This window comes from Hyla sarda, chromosome 7 (genome assembly GCF_029499605.1).
Source record: "Hyla sarda isolate aHylSar1 chromosome 7, aHylSar1.hap1, whole genome shotgun sequence".
Classification (NCBI taxonomy): domain Eukaryota; kingdom Metazoa; phylum Chordata; class Amphibia; order Anura; family Hylidae; genus Hyla; species Hyla sarda.
The window spans coordinates 19,083,226-19,103,402 of NC_079195.1; the positions used below are offsets into that span (position 1 = coordinate 19,083,226).

A 20,177-nucleotide genomic window follows, 5' to 3' on the forward strand; every position below is an offset into this window, starting at 1 on the left:
GGTTACCTATGCCTATGCGGCCAGGTAACCTACAGGAGTGGTGAACTCTCCCTGAGTTAAATACTCATCCCGTTTAGTCGGTCTAAGGCCCCTCATCTCAGCCAAGCCAGATTACCCTGCTCTGTACTCACGAGGGGCAAGTACCCAGAAACAGCTGTCTGCAGATGGGTGCTCTTTCCTTCAGGAGAGAGAGTTCTGGCTTGGCATTAATCCCGATTAGCTTTTTATATTCCGTAACTGGAGCTAAGCTGATACCAGGGAACATTGCCTGAAAAGGTCATGTAATGAGCTGATTTGCATATTCCCCTACCCAGAATGCCTGCGGAGTGCTTAGTGGCCCTTGAAAGCTCTGTCACACCAGGAGTGGTGAACTTTCCCTAAGTTAAATACTCATCCCGTTTTTATATATATATATATATATATATATATATATATATATAAAATGCTGTGTGACATTTGTGACATTTTTGCTATAAAAAAAATAAATAAAAAGGCGCAAAACTGCATCTTGGGAGTGCAAAATAAAGGAACACGTTGTGTGGAAATGAAGCCTAAAACACACATCACACTTTATATAAACAAATAAAAAATCTGCGGAAAAAAAAAACAGTTCTGAAAGTCATTTTTCCCCCCGCTTTGATCTTGCTTATGTGCGACACATTTATCATACTGTCAAGGGGGGGTGATAAATTTGGTGCACACAAGCAAAAAGAACGCCATTTTGTATGATCCTCTCCTCCGCGATTTTTCTACACGAAAAGTCGCAGTTGCGACTCATTGTACTACTTTTTAAAAGTGCCCTCCAAAGGCAATTTTATAGGACATGTCCGACGCGGCTTAGGTTTGCGACTTTTTAGTTGCTTAGGGTAAGGCTGATTGCTTCTTTATGCGTACCCACAAAAGGCGCAATAAAAGTGCCTAGTATACATCTGGCTGCGACATTTTTTGCCCCCTCAAAAAAACGTAATACGGCGAAAGTGGCGTTTTTTTCGTTTTTTGGAATCCCAACCTACACATGAAAAAAAATTAGCTTTAATAGCAATTATCCTGCATAATAATCACAACCAACGTACATCCTGAGACTTGTAGTCCCCCAGCGGCCCGTAATTACAGACCCTTGTGTCCGGTCCATAGTCCACCGCACGCTGTATAAACACAATTGACAGGACACGGCGGCGCGGTGGATGCCGGGACTTGTAGTCTTCCCCTCCTGACTGGTAAACGGCTGTGAGCGGGGAGGGGCTTGTGTCCGGACTACAGCTCCCGGCAGGCACCGCGTCCCCGGCAGAGCAGCGAGCGGCTCCATTGAGCTGGGAGGAAGTCGGGGTGTCAGCTCATGGTGAGGAGACTCGGGGGGCGCAGAGGGGGAGACGGGGGTCACATGACCGGAAAGAGGGGTGGGGGGTTAATATAATACTATAATATAGTGAGGGGTCAGTTTTGGGGCGTCATGGTAACATTCAGGTGTCATGGCTGCTTTATTTTAATCTGTCATTTTTTGGGGGGTGATTTCTGAGATTTTATTGGGGTGTAAAGTCACATGACTCAATCTCAATTCTTCTCAATTATTATTATTTTTTTTTTAATTGGTAGAAGCCAATGGAAATAATTTGCGCCACCCCCTCCGCCATAGTGTGACAGCCTGTAAACTGCGCACCGCTTGATGTTGCAAAACTACAACTCCCAGCATGCATTCAGGGAGTTGTAGATTTGCAACAGCTGGAGGTCTGCAGTTTAGAGATAGCTGTAGCATAGTGAAAGGTTGTTTCAAAATGGCGTCAACAGGCGTCCGATTGTGTGGTAATTCCATAACTATGTAGATGTCAACTGTGCTAAATAATTCAATTCTTCTTATTTTCTATTTTTTTTCCTATCGGCAATTCTTTACGTTTTTTGGGTCGAACATCTAGAACATTTGATAATCCGTAGTCTATCAGATCCTATTAAAACAATTTCCGTTTTTAAAGTTTTTTTTAATCATCGCAGCTATTAAAAAAAAAAAAAAGTGCTGCTTTCATTTTTCAGAAGCCTAAAAGCCTCTGCAAAATGAAAGAAGCGATCTGATTGGTTGCTATGGGCAACTCGGCAACTTTTTCCTCTGGACAGGTTTTGATAAATCTCCCCCAAATGTGTTATTTTTACCGTAAAGTGCACTGCGTAGAAAAAAAGTGGCGTACCCTTAAAATGGTCCTTTTCAGGCTTTTTTAATTGTTTTAATTTTTTTTTATTTTATGTCCTCTGGAGCTGTGTAGTTGCTATTTTTTCTGCCATTATTTGTAGTATTTACTGGTAGCAATTTGCAGTAAATTGAGATGTGATGTGACACACACAAAAGAAAAGAAAATGTAAAGAAAAGGGTAAAAAAAGAAAAATATATCCTTGAAGGGGTACTCCGGGGGGAAAAAACATACATTTTTATTTATTTATTTATTTTTTATTTTATTTTATTTTTTAACTCAACTGGGGCCAAAAAGTTAAAGATTTGTAAATTACTTAAGGAATCTCAACTCTTTCAGTACTTATCAGCTCCTGTATGCTCCACAGAAAGTTGTGTAGTTCTCTCCAGTCTGACCACAGTGCTCTCTGCTGACACCTCTGTCCGTATCAGGAACTGTCCAGAGCAGGAGGGGATTTTCTCCTGCTCTGGACAGTTCCTGACATGGACAGAGGTGTCAGCAGGGAGCACTGTGGTCAGACTGGAAAGAACTACACATCTTCCGCTTGAGCATATAGCAGCTGATAAGTACTGGAAGGATTAAGATTTTTAAATAGAAGTAATTTACAAATCTGTATAACTTTTTGGCCCCAGTTCATAAAAAAAAAAAAAGAATTTCCACTAGAGTACCCCTTTAAGGAATTTTTAACTCTTTTCTTTTGTTCCTCTAGGGGACATGCTAGGTGCCTTGCCCCCAAAAAAATTTAAAGGTGGTTATACAGGAAAAAACTTTTTTTTATATATCAAATGGCTCCAGAAAGTTAAACAGATTTGTAAATTACTTCTATTTAAAAATCTTAATCCTTTCAGTACTTATGAGCTTCTGAAGTTAAGGTTGTTCTTTTCTGTCTAAGTGCTCTATAATGACACGTGTCTCGGGAACCACCCAGTTTAGAAGCAAATCCGCATAGCAAACCACTTCTAAACTGGGCGGTTCCCGAGACACGTGTCATCAGAGAGCACTTAGACAGAAAAGAACAACCTTAACTTCAGAAGCTCATAAGTACTGAAAGGGTTAAGATTTTTTTTAATAGAAGTAATTTACAAATCTGTTTAACTTTCTGGAGCCAGTTGATATATAAAAAAAAAGTTTTTTCCTGGAATACCCCTTTAAATGCTGCTTTCAGCAGGGAAATTTAAGCAGTTAAAAAATTGACTCCCTAAGGCCACGTTCACACTATGGAATTTCCGGTGATGGTGAATTTCAGATCATTGGACGGATTCGCTTAATTCTATGAGGGAACATTACAAGGTCTCAGAAATATTTTTATTTCTTTCAGGCAATAAGAATGGCGCCAAAAGTAACAACCGAACTCTTGCGCCAGCTGCGCCAGACGATGAAGATCTCCCGGAGCGTCTCCGAGCCCATCCAGGCCTACATCGTGCCCTCCGGGGACGCCCATCAGGTAATCCCCCATAGACCGACATGTAATGCTCCAGAGCAGCATTTTCCAAACAGTGTGTCTCCAGCTGTTGCAAAACTACAACTCCCAGCATGCTGGGAGTTGTAGTTTTGCAACAGCTGGAGACACACTGTTTTGAAAACACTGCTCCAAAAAACAGCGCCTCAGCAAACCTCTTCTACTCTGTGCAGTTCCCGAGACAAGCAGAGATGTCAGCAGAGAGCACTGTTGCCAGACAGAAAACAACCACTCAACTTCAGCAGCTGATAATTATTGAAAGGATTAAGATTTTTTAATAGAAGTAATTTACAAATCTATGTGTATGTAGCAGAGAGATAGGAAAACGGAGCAACTCACCACACCGACCCAGATATTCTTTCCAAGTGATTTCTTTATTCCATGTCTTCAAACATAGGAAACAAACAGGGGAGAGTGAGCGTGGGACGCGGGGGTATCCTCTCGGCGACGGGACCGTTTGGCGCAGAGGCGCTTCGTCAGACCGGGATAGTGAGGTCACGGGAAGGGGTGTGCTTTAAAACAGGTAGGGCCCAGTGACGCTGCAGGTAAACTGCAGGTCATTGGTTCCTTTGCTCAGGTACAAAAACATATTATAAAATAAGTTGTACAAACATTAAAAGCAGCTTCCTGACATGTGAATAAATAGTACAATATAATAACATCTTATAATAACGCACCATATTCCTGTTTCTATAATAATAATCCTGAGGATATCAAATTTGCAGGGATAGAACGTGTTGAGAATGTGTCTAGAGGAATGAATAGACACCAATAACTCCTGAAAAGCGAGGCCAGATGGATCATCCGGACGGATGCCACTGGCCCGCTAGGGCTCAATGAGAAACAGGAATATGGTGCGTTATTATAAGATGTTATTATATTGTACTATTTATTCACATGTCAGGAAGCTGCTTTTAATGTTTGTACAACTTATTTTATAATATGTTTTTGTACCTGAGCAAGGGAACCAATGACCTGCAGTTTACCTGCAGCGTCACTGGGCCCTACCTGTTTTAAAGCACACCCCTTCCCGTGACCTCACTATCCCGGTCTGACGAAGCGCCTCTGCGCCAAACGGTCCCGTCGCCGAGAGGATACCCCCGCGTCCCACGCTCACTCTCCCCTGTTTGTTTCCTATGTTTGAAGACATGGAATAAAGAAACCACTTGCAAAGAATACCTGGGTCGGTGTGGTGAGTTGCTCCATTTTCTTATCTCTCTGCTACATACATATTGATTGGACTTGCCTTGACGTAGAGCACCACTGAAGTCCCTCCAGCAGTTGCAAGAGAAGATACAGGTAGAACATATATACAGCTTTATCCTAGTGCTCACAGAGGTGGTGCCGGGTCTCTCTTTATTTGAGTAATTTACAAATCTGTTTAACTTTCTGGAGCCAGTTGATTTAAAAAAATAAATAAATAAAAATAAATAAGTTTTTCCCTGGATAACCCCTTTAACCTGTTAAGGACCAAGAGCGTAAAGTTACACCCCTAGTCCCGCTCCCGTGATATAACGCAGGGTTACACGGTGACCCCGCATCATATCGCGGCGGGCCCGGCGTCATAGTGAAGCTGGGACCCGCCTCTAATATCGCGCGGCACTGATCGCGGTGCCGCGCTATTAACCCCTTAGCTGCGCACTCAAAGCTGAGCTGCACGGCTAAAAACGAAAGTAAAAGTGCCCAGCTAGCTCAGGGAGCTATTCGGGATCGCCGCGGTATAATCGCAGCATCCCGAACAGCTGTAGCACAGGAGGAGGTCTCTTACCTTCTCCTGTGCTGTCCGATCGCCGAATGAATGCTTCAAGTCTGAGATCCAGGCTTGAGCAATCAATCGCCGAAAACACTGATTGATCCATTCCTATGGAGATGCATCAATCAGTGGTAAAGATCAGTAAATGCAATGTTATAGCCCCCCCTGGGGGCTATAATATTGCATAAGAAAAGTGTTAAAAAAAAAATCATTAACCCTTTCAATGATCCCTTCCCCTAATAAAAGTTTGAATCACCCGGCATTTCCAAGAATAAAAAAAAAAACAGTGTAAATAAAAATAAACATATGTGGCATCGCCGGTTGTGGAAATGTCCGAATTATAAAAATATATTGCTTTTTAAACCGCACGTTCAGTGGCGTACACGCAAAAAAATTCCAAAGTCCAAAATAGCGTATTTTTGGTCACTTTTTATATCATGAAAAGATGAATAAAAAGCGATCAAAAAGTCTGATCAATGCAAAAATGGTACCGACAAAAACTTCAGATCACGGCGCATAAAATGAGCGCTCATACCGCCCCCTGAACATGGAAAAATAAAAAAGTTATAGGGCTCAGAAAAGGACAATTTTAAACGTATACATTTTCCTGCATGTAGTTATGATTTTTTTCAGTAGCAATACAAAATCAAACCTATACAAGTACGGGATCATTTTAATCGTATGGACCTAGAGAATAAAGAAAAGGGGTCATTTGTAACGAAAAATGTACTATGTAGAAACGGAAGCCCCCAAAAGTTACAAAATAGCATTTTTTTTTCAATTTTGTCGCACAATGATTTTTTTTTTTCAATTTCGCCGTAGATTTTTGGGTACAATGACTGATGTCATTACAAAGTAGAATTGGTGGCGCAAAAAATACGCCATAATACAGATTTTTAGGTGTAAAATTTAAAGAGTTATCATTTTTTAAAGGTAAGGAGGAAAAAAACGAAAGTGCAAAAAACGAAAAACACCTGGTCCTAAAAGGGGTACTCCGCCCCTGGCATCTTATCCCCTATCCAAAGGATAGGGGATAAGATGTTAGATCGCCGCGGTCCCGCTGCTGGGGATCCCGGGGATCGGCGCTGCGGCACCCCGCCATCATTACTGCACAGAGCGAGATCGCTCTGTGCGTAATGACGGGCGATACAGGGGCCGGAGCAGCGTGACGTCATGGCTCCGCCCCTCATGACATCACGGCCCATCCCCTTAATGCAAGTCTATGGCAGGGGGGCGTGACGACTGCCATGCCCCCTCCCATAGACTTGTATTGACGGGGGCGGGCCATGGCATCAGGAGGGGCGGAGCCGTGGCGTAACGATGCTCCGGCCCCTGTATCGGCCGTCATTACGTGCAGAGCGATCTCGCTCTGTGCAGTAATGATAGCGCAGTGCTGCAGCGGCGATCCCCGGGGTCCCCAGCAGCGGGACCCCGGCGATCTGACATCTTATCCCCTATCCTTTTGGATAGGGGATAAGATGTCTAGGGGTGGAGTACCCCTTTAAGGGGTTAAGTACTTTCCCCCAATAAGTTTCCTTTTAAAGAAAATAATAAAAATTCTACTCACCTTCCCCCCACTCCCACGCTGAGGCCTCTACATCCTCTGTTGTTAGTGGTGCAGGACCTGCTGTGTGGTGAAATGATGTCATCGCACTGCAGGTCCTGCACCACTATGGATAATGTGGGGAAGGTGAGAGGGGTTTTTAATTAACGTTTTATGGTCTGTAGGTATCGGGGACATTTGCACAACAACAGCCAGGGTGTCCCCCGTTCCTGCAAAACTACAAATCGCAGCATGCCCAGACAGCCGTTGGCTGTCCGGGCATGCTGGGAGTTGTAGTTTTGCAGCAGTTAGAGGCTCCCGGATTGGGAGTTTTTCATGTCTTAGTTATTTCTGGGCGCAGCACATGGTTATATAAGACGTCCTAACCATCAGCCGCCGCTCATCGCCCTCCTGACAAATCACAGAACCAGTAAAACCAGTATGTGATTTTTTTTTTTTTTTTTGTATTTTTTTTTAATGTTTTAAACCAGCAAAACGCATAATATTTGTAATTTATGAAATGCACAATCGGGGGAGAATTTATCCAGGGTGGTGTAGGTAAACCATTTTTCCACACCTATAATTTGTGTGGCCCTAATGTGTATGTGCGCCAAAGTTTTTAAATGGTTGCACGGCATGTGATAAATATGGGGCTAGTAGTCATTTTTTTTTTTTTACTAAGTTACACTTCAGTGCACCACCATACAAGTATGGAGTTTTTAGAGTTTGTACCTATGGCCCATAGGATGCTCAGTGTCTTAACTTCTTAAATCCTTCACTTTGTAGAGCGAGTACATCGCCCCCTGTGACTGCAGACGGGAATTTATCTCCGGGTTCGATGGGTCGGCAGGTGAGTGCATGCGCTGGCAGCCAACAGCTTATTTTTTTTAAGAATTTGTGGGTATTTTTTTTCTCTAATTTTAATTTTATATTTTATCCTCTTAACCCCTTAAGGACAATGGACGTACTCCTACGCCCCCGTTTCCGAGTCCTTAAGGACCGAGGACGTAGGAGTACGTCCTGTCCATTCCCAGCCCCCCACCGCTAGCCGGAGGGGAGCCGGTGCCCGATGCCTGCTGAAATCGTTCAGCAGGCATCGCGGCATAACGCCGAGGGGGGTCATTATGCCCCCCCATGTCGGCGATCGCAGCGCATCGCTCGTCAATTCAGACGAGCGATGCGCTGCGATTCCGTTCCCCGCCGCTCACCGGGCGGGGATCGGCGCCGGATGTCTGCTGATTTCTATCAGCAGACATCCCGGCAGTGTGCAGGAGGAGGTCCGGAGGACCTCCTATACCTGCGATCGCTGCAGGACGCCGGTAACTACTTACCGGCGTTCTGCAGCGGTTCCGGGTCATCAGGGTCACGTGTGACCCTGTGACCCGGATATAGATGGTGACTGGTGGTGTAGTATACACCACCAATCACCATCCATGCTGTACTGGGGGCTGGCATTGTGGCCACCCCCTCAGTACAGTTGTGATTGGGTGGCCAAAGTGGCCACACCAATCACATAGTAATGGGAGGGGATGGTGGGGGCTAGGAGCACGTTGCTCCGTTCTGCCCACCATTCCACATAGATCTGGTGTGCAGGACGGAGCCCCGTGCTGCCCACCATCCCCTGAGTCCAAAAAAAGTGCCCCTTGCCCCCTTTCTGTGGCCCCTTGGCACAGAAATCGCCAGGGATAGCTTTAGATTAGGTAGGGACAGGTTAGGGTTAAAAAAAAAAAGGTTTTTTTTGTCTTTTTTTCAGCGTACCTCAGTGGGTGTCCGTGGGTCCGTAGCACCTTTAGCTGCGTGACCCCGACCCTGCTGGGTCGCTGCGGTCTGCCGCCAGCCTTTTTTTTTTGGTGCAGATCTTTTTTTTTTTTTTTTTTCACTAAGCGTGTGTGCGGACCCTCTTAGTTATAAAAGAGCGGTCCGCCACCGTTTGTTAAAGCCCACCCGCCGCTGATCAGTCCCGTAGTACTGATCAGCGTTTTTTTTTTGTGGTGCCGGCGCTTTTTTTCGGGTTTTCTAGCGTGTTTTTGCACCCATAGGCGGTCCGTGCCACCAGTAGCAGGCGTGTACTGTGTGGCCGGACCTTACCTGTGTGTGTGCGGCGTGCCTCACCGCTGTCGGTGATTTATCACTGATCAGCGTTTTTTTTGTGGTACAGGCACTTTTTTCGGTTAACGCGGTTTATTTTTTGCACCCATAGGCGGTCCGTGCCACCAGTAGCAGGCGTGTACTGTGCGGACGGACCGTACCTGTGTGTGCAGCCAGTCCCGCCGCTGTCTGTGATTTATCACTGATCAGCGTTTTTTTGGGGGTTCAGGTGGGTGCATTTTTTTCGGGGTAAAGCGTTTTTTTTTTCCAGTTTTTTTTTGTGTGGGGGTCAGTGGCCAGACCCCCCACTGACTTCTGCGCCCCCTGCCGCCACAAGCGCTAATCAGTGCGCACACCACTGATTAGATAAACGCTTTTTTTTGGCGCAGGGCTTTTTTGCGCTAGAAGTCCCCCCCTTTTTTTTTTAAAAAGGCTCCTTTTTATTTTATATTTTTTTCTGTTAGGGCGGGTTAGTTTAGTTAGGTTAGGTTAGGGAGGGTTAGGACGGGTTAGGGAGGTAATATCGCACCACACCACACGCAGCACACACACCAATAAAGTTTTCCCCCCCCCCACACACACACACACCCCCCGTATCCACATTAGAGTAGGGAAATGGCCCGCAGAGTGTTTTCGGCGGAGGAGGCATATGACCTAATTGCCTCCGACACCGAGAGCGGCTCAGAGGACGATGAAGACCCCACCTTCCTTATTTCATCGTCCTCCTCATCATCTAGTTCTGATGATGAGCCACCAAGGCGGCGGAGACGCCGCCGTGCGGTGCCGCAAACCTCCTCTGCCCTTGACCCTGTGCCCCATGCTAGTATGAGTCCCCCTGGCGCTCATACTAGTGAAGCCCCCCTGCCAAGATCACTGGTACATCGTACCGGAGAACTTGACTGGGCTGAGCCAGCGGACCACGAGCCCGTGATTCCTGAGTTTGTTGGCGACTCAGGAATCAAAATTAACATCGCCGGGTTCACTGAAAAGGACTTTTTCGGTCATTTTTTCAGTGACGACTTTGTTAATTTGATGGTTACACAGACGAATCTGTACGCCCAACAGTTCGTCGCCGCTAACTCGGGCTCCCTTTTAGCTAGACCCGGCGGCTGGACTCCAGTCGATGCAGCCGAAATGAGGACCTTTTGGGGCCTCGCGCTGCATATGGGTATAGTTAAAAAACCCAGTGTCAGGCAATATTGGAGTGGGGACGTCTTTTACCAGACACCCCTCTACAGTATGGCCATGGCACGCTCCCGGTTCGAGGCCATTCGGAGATGTTTGCATTATGCTGATAATGCGGCATGTCCCCCCCGAACTGATCCCGCGTATGACCGCCTGTATAAAATCAGGCCGGTCATCAATCACTTCGGGGCCAGATTTTGGGAGGCCTATGTCCCGGGGCGGGAGGTCTCTATTGATGAGTCTCTCATCAGCTTCAAAGGGAGACTCAGCTTCCGGCAATACATCCCGACCAAGCGGGCGCGGTATGGCGTGAAGATGTATAAACTTTGCGAGAGTACCTCCGGGTACACTTGCAAGTTTATAGTGTATGAGGGACGAGATTCCCGTTTTGAACCCCCAGAATGTCCCCCCACTCTGGGTGTTAGCGGGAAAATCGTTTGGGGCCTTTTGCACCCATTGCTAGATAAAGGTTACCACCTTTACGTGGATAACTTTTATACTAGTATCCCTCTCTTCACGTCCCTCGCCGCCAGATCCACGGTCGCTTGTGGGACAGTCCGGAAGAATCAAAGAGGCCTTCCGCCCCATCCCCTACATGCTCCTATCCCCCGGGGTGAGTCCCGTGCCTTTTCACATGAGAACCTGTTGTTGGTCCGGTATAAGGACAAGAGGGATGTCCTTATGCTCACCACAATTCATGGGAATGGCAGCACCCCTGTCCCTGTGCGAGGTACCGTGGGACCGGTCCTCAAGCCCGATTGTATTCTGGACTACAATCGGTATATGGGGGGAGTTGATCTTTCTGATCAAGTCCTCAAGCCATATAATGCCATGCGGAAAACACATGTATGGTATAAAAAGGTTGCGGTCTACATGGTACAGGTTGCCATGTACAACTCTTTTATACTGTACCAGAACGCTGGCAACACAGGGACATACCTGGAGTTCCAAGAGGTAGTTCTAAAGGCCCTCATCTATGGTGACCGCCAAAGAGCGGGTCAGAGCACCTCTGGAACTTTAGGTCCCCGGATCGTCCCCGGCCAACACTTTCCAGGTGTGATCCCCAACACTGGAAGGACGGGACGAACCCAGAAGAAATGCAGAGTGTGTCACAAGAAGGGGAGACGGAGGGACACCACCACTCAATGTGACACTTGCCCCGATCATCCGGGCCTCTGCATAGGCTGCTTCAGGGAGTATCACACTTCCATGGAGTACTAAATTTTCCATCCTTTGCCCTAATTTTCATTCCCCAGAATTCGGCTCCAATGTACCAGTCCAGGGTACATTGACTTCCAAATTTTAAACCAAAACACACCCCCAAAAAACAAAACCTTTTTCCCAATAGCCCAATATTTTTTTTTTCTTCCCCCTAAAAAATGGGTCATGGGACACAGAGTCAACAGCATTGGAGGTTTGCAGTTGCCTCAAATGCGCAACGCTCTCTCTCCCCACCTGAGCGGGTTGCGCATTTGAGGTAACAGAATAGGGACGGCCCCACACATTCCCTTCCCAGAATGATGATTCAGAGTATAGGGTTTGGGGCGGGCATCATTTTTACTTTTGGCTGTACTCTGGGTCATCATTCTGGGAAAATAATTGGCATATCAGTACTAAAATTGCAATTTTCTTCCCCCCATAGTACACTTCATCCATTCCTGGAAAATAAATGAAGGGAACACCCGTCTGTTCCAAATCTCCACTTCACCCTATACACCTTCCCTAGGGGGTGTACTGTTTGTAATAGGTTCACATGTGGGTGTTCCTTTCTTGTATTTTCCTCTGAATGTATGTAACTGTTAGGTCCGTAAGAAACATCGGCCTCAAATGCGAAGAGTTCTCACTGAGCTCTGTCGTATTTTCAGGCGACAATTCGGAGTCACATGTTAGTTGTTCCCAAAAAGATGAAGCAGAACATAGGTTGAAAATTGCAATTTTCAAAAGCTACCCTTCATCCATTCCTGGAAAATAAATTTAGGAAACACCTGTGCATTAAAAATTACCCCTATACCCATTCCTCAGGGTGGGTACTTTCTGTAATGGTGTCACATGTGGGTGTTTCATTTTTGTATTTTCCTCGGAATGTATGTAACCGTCAGCTACTGATATGCCAAAGGCCACAAATACAAAGTGACCTCTATGACTTCTGAGCCTTGTTGTGCGCCCGCCCAGCATGTTACCCCATATGTGGATGTATTTTTATAGTCAGGGGGAAAAGCCCTCCAAAATTTGTAACCCAATTTCTCATATTATGTTAATAATTGGGTAACCCCAGCATTTTACTGTAAAAAAATCAAATTTTTCAATTTATCGCCCACTTTTCAAAAAAAACCTGTGAGGTGTTATTTCCCGCTGTACCCCTTGTTACGTTCATTGAGGGGTGAAGTTTCTAAAATGGTGTCACATGTGTTTTTTTTTTTCCTGTTGGGGGCTTTATAAATGCACATGACCCCCGACTTCAATTACAACAAAATTTTCACTCCTTCTATTCTGAGCATTGTAGTGCGTCCACAGAGCAATTTACATCCACATATGGGGTATTTTTTTTCTCAGACAAAATTGTTCTACAAATTTTGGGGGCCTTTTGCCCTATTACCCAATGTGAAATTGAAACATTTGGGGTAACACTGTCAATATAGTGCAAAAAAAATCAAATTTTTCACTTTTACGGCCCACTGTTCAAAAAACCTGTGAGGTGTAACACTGTTACGTTCCCCAAGGGGTCTAGTTTCCAAAATGGTATGCCATGTGTTTTTTTTTTTACTGTCCTGGCCCCATAGGGGCTTCCTAAATGTGGCATGCCCCCAGAGCAAAATTTGTAACTCCTTCTCTTCTGAGACCAGTAGTGCGCCAGCAGAGCACTTTTCACCCCCATATGGGGTGTTTTCTGAATCGGGAGAAATTGGGCTTCAAATTTTGGGGGGTATTTTCTGCTTTAACCCTTTGTAAAAATGTAAAATTTTTGGGAAACCAAGCATTTTAGGTAAAATGTATTATTTTTTTTTTTACATATGCCAAAGTCGTGAAACCCCTGTGGGGTATTAAGGTTCACTTTACCCCTTGTTACATTCCCCGAGGGGTCTAGTTTCCAAAATGGTATGCCATGTGGGGTTTTTTAGCTGTCCTGGCACCATAGGGGCTTCCTAAATGCGGCATGCCCCCAGAGCAAAATTTGCTTCAAAAAAGCCAAATGTGTCTCCTTCTCTTCTGAGACCTGTAGTGCGCCAGCAGAGCACTTTTCACCCCCATATGGGGTGTTTTCTGAATCGGGAGAAATTGGGCTTCAAATTTTGGGGGGTATTTTCTGCTTTAACCCTTTGTAAAAATGTAAAATTTTTGGGAAACCAAGCATTTTAGGTAAAATTTAATATTTTTTTTTACATATGCCAAAGTCGTGAAACCCCTGTGGGGTATTAAGGTTCACTTTACCCCCTGTTACGTTCCCCGAGGGGTCTAGTTTCCAAAATGGTATGCCATGTGTTTTTTTTTAGCTGTCCTGGCACCATAGGGGCTTCCTAAATGCAGCATGCCCCCAGAGCAAAATTTGCTTCAAAAAAGCCAAATGTGACTCCTTCTCTTCTGAGACCTGTAGTGCGCCAGCAGAGCACTTTTCACCCCCATATGGGGTGTTTTCTGAATCGGGAGAAATTGGGCTTCCAATTGTGGGGGGTATTTTCTGCTTTAACCCTTTGTAAAAATGTAAAATATTTGGGAAACCAAGCATTTTAGGTAAAATTTAATATTTTTTTTTTACATATGCCAAAGTCGTGAAACCCCTGTGGGGTATTAAGGTTCACTTTACCCCTTGTTACGTTCCCCGAGGGGTCTAGTTTCCAAAATGGTATGCCATGTGTTTTTTTTTAGCTGTCCTGGCACCATAGGGGCTTCCTAAATGCAGCATGCCCCCAGAGCAAAATTTGCTTCAAAAAAGCCAAATGTGACTCCTTCTCTTCTGAGACCTGTAGTGCGCCAGCAGAGCACTTTTCACCCCCATATGGGGTGTTTTCTGAATCGGGAGAAATTGTGCTTCAAATTTTGGGGGGTATTTTCTGCTTTAACCCTTTGTAAAAATGTAAAATTTTTGGGAAACCAAGCACTTAGATAATTTTTTTTTTTTTTTTTTTACATTTGCAAAAGTCGTGAAACCCCTGTGAGGTATTGAGGCTCACTTAATTCCTTGTTACGTTCCTCAAGGGGTCTAGTTTCCAAAATGGTATGGCATGTGGGGGGTTTTAGCTGTTCTGGCACCATAGGGGCTTCCTAAATGCAACATGCCCCCCAAAAACCATTTCAGAAAAACGTACTCTCTAAAATCCCCTTGTCGCTCCTTCGCTTCTGAGCCCTCTACTGCGCCTGCCGAACACTTTACATAGACATATGAGGTATGTGCTTACTCAAGAGAAATTGGGCTACAAACACAAGTAAAATTTTTCTCCTTTTACCCCTTGTAAAAATTCAAAAATTGGGTCTACAAGAACATGCAAGTGAAAAAAATGAAGATTTTGAATTTTCTCCTTCACTTTGCTGCTATTCCTGTGAAACATCTAAAGGGTTAAAACGCTTACTGAATGTAATTTTGAATACTTTGGGGGGTGTAGTTTTTATAATGGGGTCATTTATGGGGTATTTCTAATATGAAGACTCTTCAAATCCACTCCAAACCTGAACTGGTCCCTGAAAAATATTGAGTTTGAAAATTTTGTGAAAATTTGGAAAATTGCTGCTGAACTTTGAAGCCCTCTGGTGTCTTCCAAAAGTAAAAACACGTAAATTTTATGATGCAATCATAAAGTAGACTTATTGTATATGTGAATCAAATTTTTTTTTATTTTGAATATCCATTTTCCTTACAAGCAGAGAGCTTCAAAGTTAGAAAAATGCAAAATTTTCAATTTTTTCGTCAAATTTTGGGATTTTTCACCAAGAAAGGATGCAAGTTACCATAAAATTTTACCACTATGTTAAAGTAGAATATGTCACGAAAAAACAATCTCGGAATCAGAATAATAACTAAAAGCGTTCCAGAGTTATTAATGTTTAAAGTGACAGTGGTCAGAATTGCAAAAAACGCTCCGGTCCTTAAGGTATAAAATGGCCTGGTCCTTAAGGGGTTAAAGGGGTACTCCCGTGAAAAACTTTATTTTTAATTTTTAAATCAACTGGTGCCAGAAAGTTAAACAGATTTGTAAATCACTTCTATTAAAAAATCTTAATCCTTCCAGTACTTTTTAAGGGCTGTAAACTGAAGAGAAATCCAAAAAAGAAATTCATTACCTCTAATGTCATGACCACAGTGCTCTCTGCTGACCACTGCTGTCCATTTTAGGAACTGTCCAGTGCAGCATATGTTTGCTATGGGGATTTCCTCCTGCTCTGGACAGTTCCTAAAATGGACAGCAGAGGTCAGCAGAGAGCACTGTGGTCATGACATCAGAGGAAATGCATTTCTTTTTTGGATTTCTCTTCAGTATACAGCCCCTAAAAAGTACTGGAAGGATTAAGATTTTTTAATAGAAGTGATTTACAAATCTGTTTAAACTTTCTGGCAACATTTGATAAAAAAAAAAAAAAAAATAAGTGTTCCACGTACAAGACCCTGCGCAGATTTGATGCACAGGATGTGTAACTGCAGATTAGAAGCGGTGCTCAGTCATTTAGTTTACATAAAATTTCTGCAGCAGAGAATCCTGCGCATCAAATTTGCGTACGTGTGAACCTACCCTAAAGGGGTATTCCGGCTTTAGACATTTTATCCGCTATCCAAAGGATAGGGGATAAGATGTCTGATCGCTGGGACCCCCGCGATCTCCCTGTTGCAACCGCATTATGTGCGGAGCTGCGTCTCCAGGCTCGGAAACCGGAAGTTTCCGGGACTTGAGACGTGACGTAACGCCATGCCCCCTCGTGACGTCACATCACACCCTCTCCATTCATGTCTATGGGAGGGGGCACAGATATGAAGGGAGGGGGCGTGACGTCACGAGGGGGGGGGGGGGGGAGGTGGCGTTACATCACATCTCAAGTAGTGCTGGGCGGTATGACCAAAAATGCGTATCACAGAATTTTTCAAACTTATGGCGGTTCCACGGTATTTAACAGTATTTTTTTTTCCACTCATTTCCCCCTTAACACCACCACCCCCCCCCCCCCCCCCTCGAATGAATTATCACCCGCAGTGTGCTGGGAAACTAATCATATATGACCCGCGGGCGCTACTCTGATTTTCCTCCCCCCCACCAAATAAACCATCAGCCGCAGAGTGAGCTCTGCAGCGCCTGCGGCCCACTGGCTTTCAGCGCTTGCAGGGGAAGGTGGCAGCTTCCATTCTCCGTCCAGTGCCGCAGCTCACAGGAGGAAAATGAGAGCAGCGCCTGCTGGTAACATGAATAGTCCTCCAATGTGGGGACAGCGCTGCGGCTGATGGTTCATTTGGTGGGGGGGGAGGAAAAGCAGAGCAGCGCCCGCGGGTCATATATGATTAGTTTCCCAGCGCACTGCAGCTGATAATTCATTCATTCGAGGGGGGACCCAAACGGTATTGCGGTATTAGGGAAAAATTCATATTGTACAGAAAAAACACACCGGTATTCAGTAAGAACCGTTATATCGCCCAGCACTAGTCTCCAGTCCCGTAAACTTCCGAGCCTGAAGACGCAGCTCTGCACATAATTCAGATGCTGCAGGGAGATCGCGGGGGTCCCAGCGGCGCCCCCCCCCCCCCCAGGAACAGACATTTTATCCCCTATCCTTTGGCTTGGGGATAAAATGTCTAAAGCCGGAATACCCCTTTAATGATGCAGCCATTTTTGTTCCATCTATAATTCTTTTCTTTCTCCATCTACACATCAATAAGTGTAATGTACTCTGTAATGATATCCAACCCCTATAGCTTTACTTTTCGTCCTATGGATCTGTTTTGGGGCTTATTTGTTGCAACATGATCTGTAATTTTTATTGGTACCATTTTGGCATAAATCATGCGTTTTGATTGCTTTTTTATTAGATTTTTTTTGGCAAATGTGATGTGCTTGTCCTCAGTGTACAGAGCCCTGCTTGTCCTCAGTGTACGGAGCCCTGCTTGTCCGAGCCCCGCTTGTCCTCAGTGTACAGAGCCCCGCTTGTCCTCGGTGTACAGAGCCCCGCTTGTCCTCGGTGTACAGAGCCCCGCTTGTCCTCGGTGTACAGAGCCCCGCTTGTCCTCGGTGTGCAGAGCCCCGCTTGTCCTCGGTGTGCAGAGCCCCGCTTGTCCTCGGTGTGCAGAGCCCCGCTTGTCCTCGGTGTGCAGAGCCCCGCTTGTCCTCGGTGTGCAGAGCCCCGCTTGTCCTCGGTGTACAGAGCCCCGCTTGTCCTCGGTGTACAGAGCCCCGCTTGTCCTCGGTGTACAGAGCCCCGCTTGTCCTCGGTGTACAGAGCCCCGCTTGTCCTCGGTGTACAGAGCCCCGCTTGTCCTCGGTGTACAGGGCCCCGCTTGTCCTCGGTGTACAGGGCCCCGCTTGTCCTCGGTGTACAGGGCCCCGCTTGTCCTCGGTGTACAGGGCCCCGCTTGTCCTCGGTGTACAGGGCCCCGCTTGTCCTCGGTGTGCAGAGCCCCGCTTGTCCTCGGTGTGCAGAGCCCCGCTTGTCCTCGGTGTACAGGGCCCCGCTTGTCCTCGGTGTACAGGGCCCCACTTGTCCTCGGTGTACAGGGCCCCGCTTGTCCTCGGTGTGCAGAGCCCCGCTTGTCCTCGGTGTGCAGAGCCCCGCTTGTCCTCGGTGTACAGAGCCCCGCTTGTCCTCGGTGTACAGAGCCCTCACTGACATAAATACACACAATGTATACTACAAACATACATATAATGGTATTATCTACATTATATCAAAATGTTTTGCTAATGACAGGTACACTTTGAGCTTATGTCATATATTATGTGTATTTTTGATGAGGTGGTCTGATGGGGGTCCTTGTTTTGTCAATGGGAACAGGCACAGCTATAGTTACAGAACAGAATGCGGCCATGTGGACAGACGGGCGTTACTTCCTGCAAGCGGCTCAGCAGATGGACAGCAACTGGACCCTGATGAAGATGGGTGAGGTGGATCGTTGTTAACTCATTACTGCCTGTAGAGAAGTTTTTATAACTCATCCACAGGATAGGGGATAAGTGTATGATTGTGGGGGTTCTGGCCTCTGGGGTCTCCCATGATCTTGAGAATGTGATTCCTGTAGCTCCTGTTTAATTGTCGCTGCTGTCATGATCTATGGCGCTGTACTTGGCTATTGGACATTGAATGGAGCATTATCCTGATTATCCCGAGTCATACACTTACCTCTTATCCTTTTTAATTCTTTTGCAGAGATTTCCTTTAAGGGGTATTCTGATTCTGATCCAGAATGTGGCCCTTCTCATAATTTGGAGTGCTCTGGCCCCCACCTTTCAGGACAAGCTAGTCTCAGGAATGAGTGCCCGCTCCGCCAATCAGCGGCCGCAGCAAAGTCCCACCTTAGCCGGTAATTGGTGCAATGAGCCTTTTACTCCTGAGATTAGTACATCTCGGAAGGTGGCGGCCGGAGCAATCAGAAGTAAGAGACGGACGCTGTTTTTGAGATTTCTTAGGGTCCCAGCTGTACCCCTTTAATTTATTGAATTATTTGATACAGAGATTATAGTCCGGACATAAAATGTAATAGAAAGATGATACCCAGCACTCACCAGTGATGCACAGTGAAGATTTATTATGCCATAGTGTAGTACAAGAACTCGTTTCGGCGTGGGAGCCTTCCTCAGCTGTCTGCCTCAGGCAGACAGCTGAGGAAGGCTCCCATGCCGAAACGCGTCCTTGTACTACACTATGGCATAATAAATCTTCACTGTGCATTACTGCTGGGTGATGGGTATCCTCTTTCCTCTACTTGTGGCTTTACCCTACCTCGTGCACCACCTCAGATTCTACGGAAGGACGCATTTTGTCGTGGGAACCTTCTTCAGCTGTCTGCCTCAGGCAGACAACTGAGGAAGGCTCCCATGCCGAAACACGTCCTTGTACTACACTATTGCATAATAAATCTTCACTGTGCATTACTGGTGAGTGCTGGGTATTATCTTTCTTTTACCTGTGGCTTTACCCTACCTCGTGCACCACCGCGGATTCAATGAAGGATGAGTTTCGGTGTGGGAGCCTTCCTCAGGCAGACAGCTGAGTAAGGCTCCCACGCCAAAACGCGTACTTGTACTACACTATGCCATTATTGCATAATAAATCTTCACTGTGCATTACTGGTGAGTGCTGGGGATTATCTTTTCTCTAACTGTGGCTTTACCCTACCTCGTGCATCACAGCAGATTTTCGGAAGGGCTGACGTATCCCTATATAATCCCTGTAATGTCTCTTGCAGGCCTGAAGGACACCCCGACACAGGAGGACTGGCTGATCAGCTTGCTCCCCGAGGGTTCCCGGGTTGGGGTCGATCCATTTATCATCCAAACAGGTAACAATCCAGTGTTTCAACGCTTGAGATACAAAATCATTGTGCCGTTAGGTATAGTGTATCCAACCGGCAAAACTACAACTCTCAGCAGGTATCTGTCACGGCATGCGGGGGATTGGAGATTGGCAAAAACTTGCAGCTTTGGTAGTGAAATGAAGAGCTCTTTAGAAGATATTGATCAGCTGCTTCCATATATACTCTTAAAGGCGGATAATTTCTTATGGGAGATAAAGGGCTGCATGGTTACATGGTGACTTTTTTCATGTGAATCCCAACCAACCAGGTGGCACCGGTGCAGTCACATCACTTTCGTGGTAAAATAACAACATTTTTAGAATTAATTTATTTCAATGGGCATTGGGCAGCACGGTGGTTAGCTTTTACCTGGCAGCGCTGGGGTCCTGGGTAGAGATGAGCGAACTTACAGTAAATTTGATTCGTCACGAACTTCTCGGCTCGGCAGTTGATGACTTATCCTGCGTAAATTAGTTCAGCTTTCAGGTGCT

General features: G+C 45.7%; 1 protein-coding gene and 1 long non-coding RNA gene across 4 annotated transcripts in view; one reads left to right on the forward strand and one right to left on the reverse strand.

The window, feature by feature from the left end:
* LOC130281590 (uncharacterized) overlaps window positions 1–1,213 on the reverse strand; it is a 67,564-nt gene extending 66,351 nt beyond the window's left edge. Inside the window, exon 1 of the long non-coding RNA XR_008846047.1 lies at window positions 1,074–1,213. This is a non-coding gene — a long non-coding RNA (uncharacterized LOC130281590). The remainder of the gene's footprint in view (window positions 1–1,073) is intronic.
* Window positions 1,207–20,177, forward strand: part of XPNPEP1 (X-prolyl aminopeptidase 1) — a 53,706-nt gene continuing 34,735 nt past the window's right edge. Inside the window, exons 1-5 of one of the 3 annotated variants that reach the window (XR_008846046.1) lie at window positions 1,207–1,339; window positions 3,496–3,621; window positions 7,719–7,782; window positions 18,168–18,272; window positions 19,579–19,671. Coding sequence is in view for 2 of the 3 variants with exons in the window: in XM_056528974.1 (XP_056384949.1) it covers window positions 1,337–1,339; window positions 3,496–3,621; window positions 7,719–7,782; window positions 18,168–18,272; window positions 19,579–19,671 (391 nt within the window). In the remaining variant the exon portion in view is untranslated. Of the gene's footprint in view, window positions 1,340–1,413; window positions 1,465–3,495; window positions 3,622–7,718; window positions 7,783–18,167; window positions 18,273–19,578; window positions 19,672–20,177 lie in introns of those variants that run through there. The other 2 variants (XM_056528974.1, XM_056528975.1) reach the window with 2 other exon arrangements.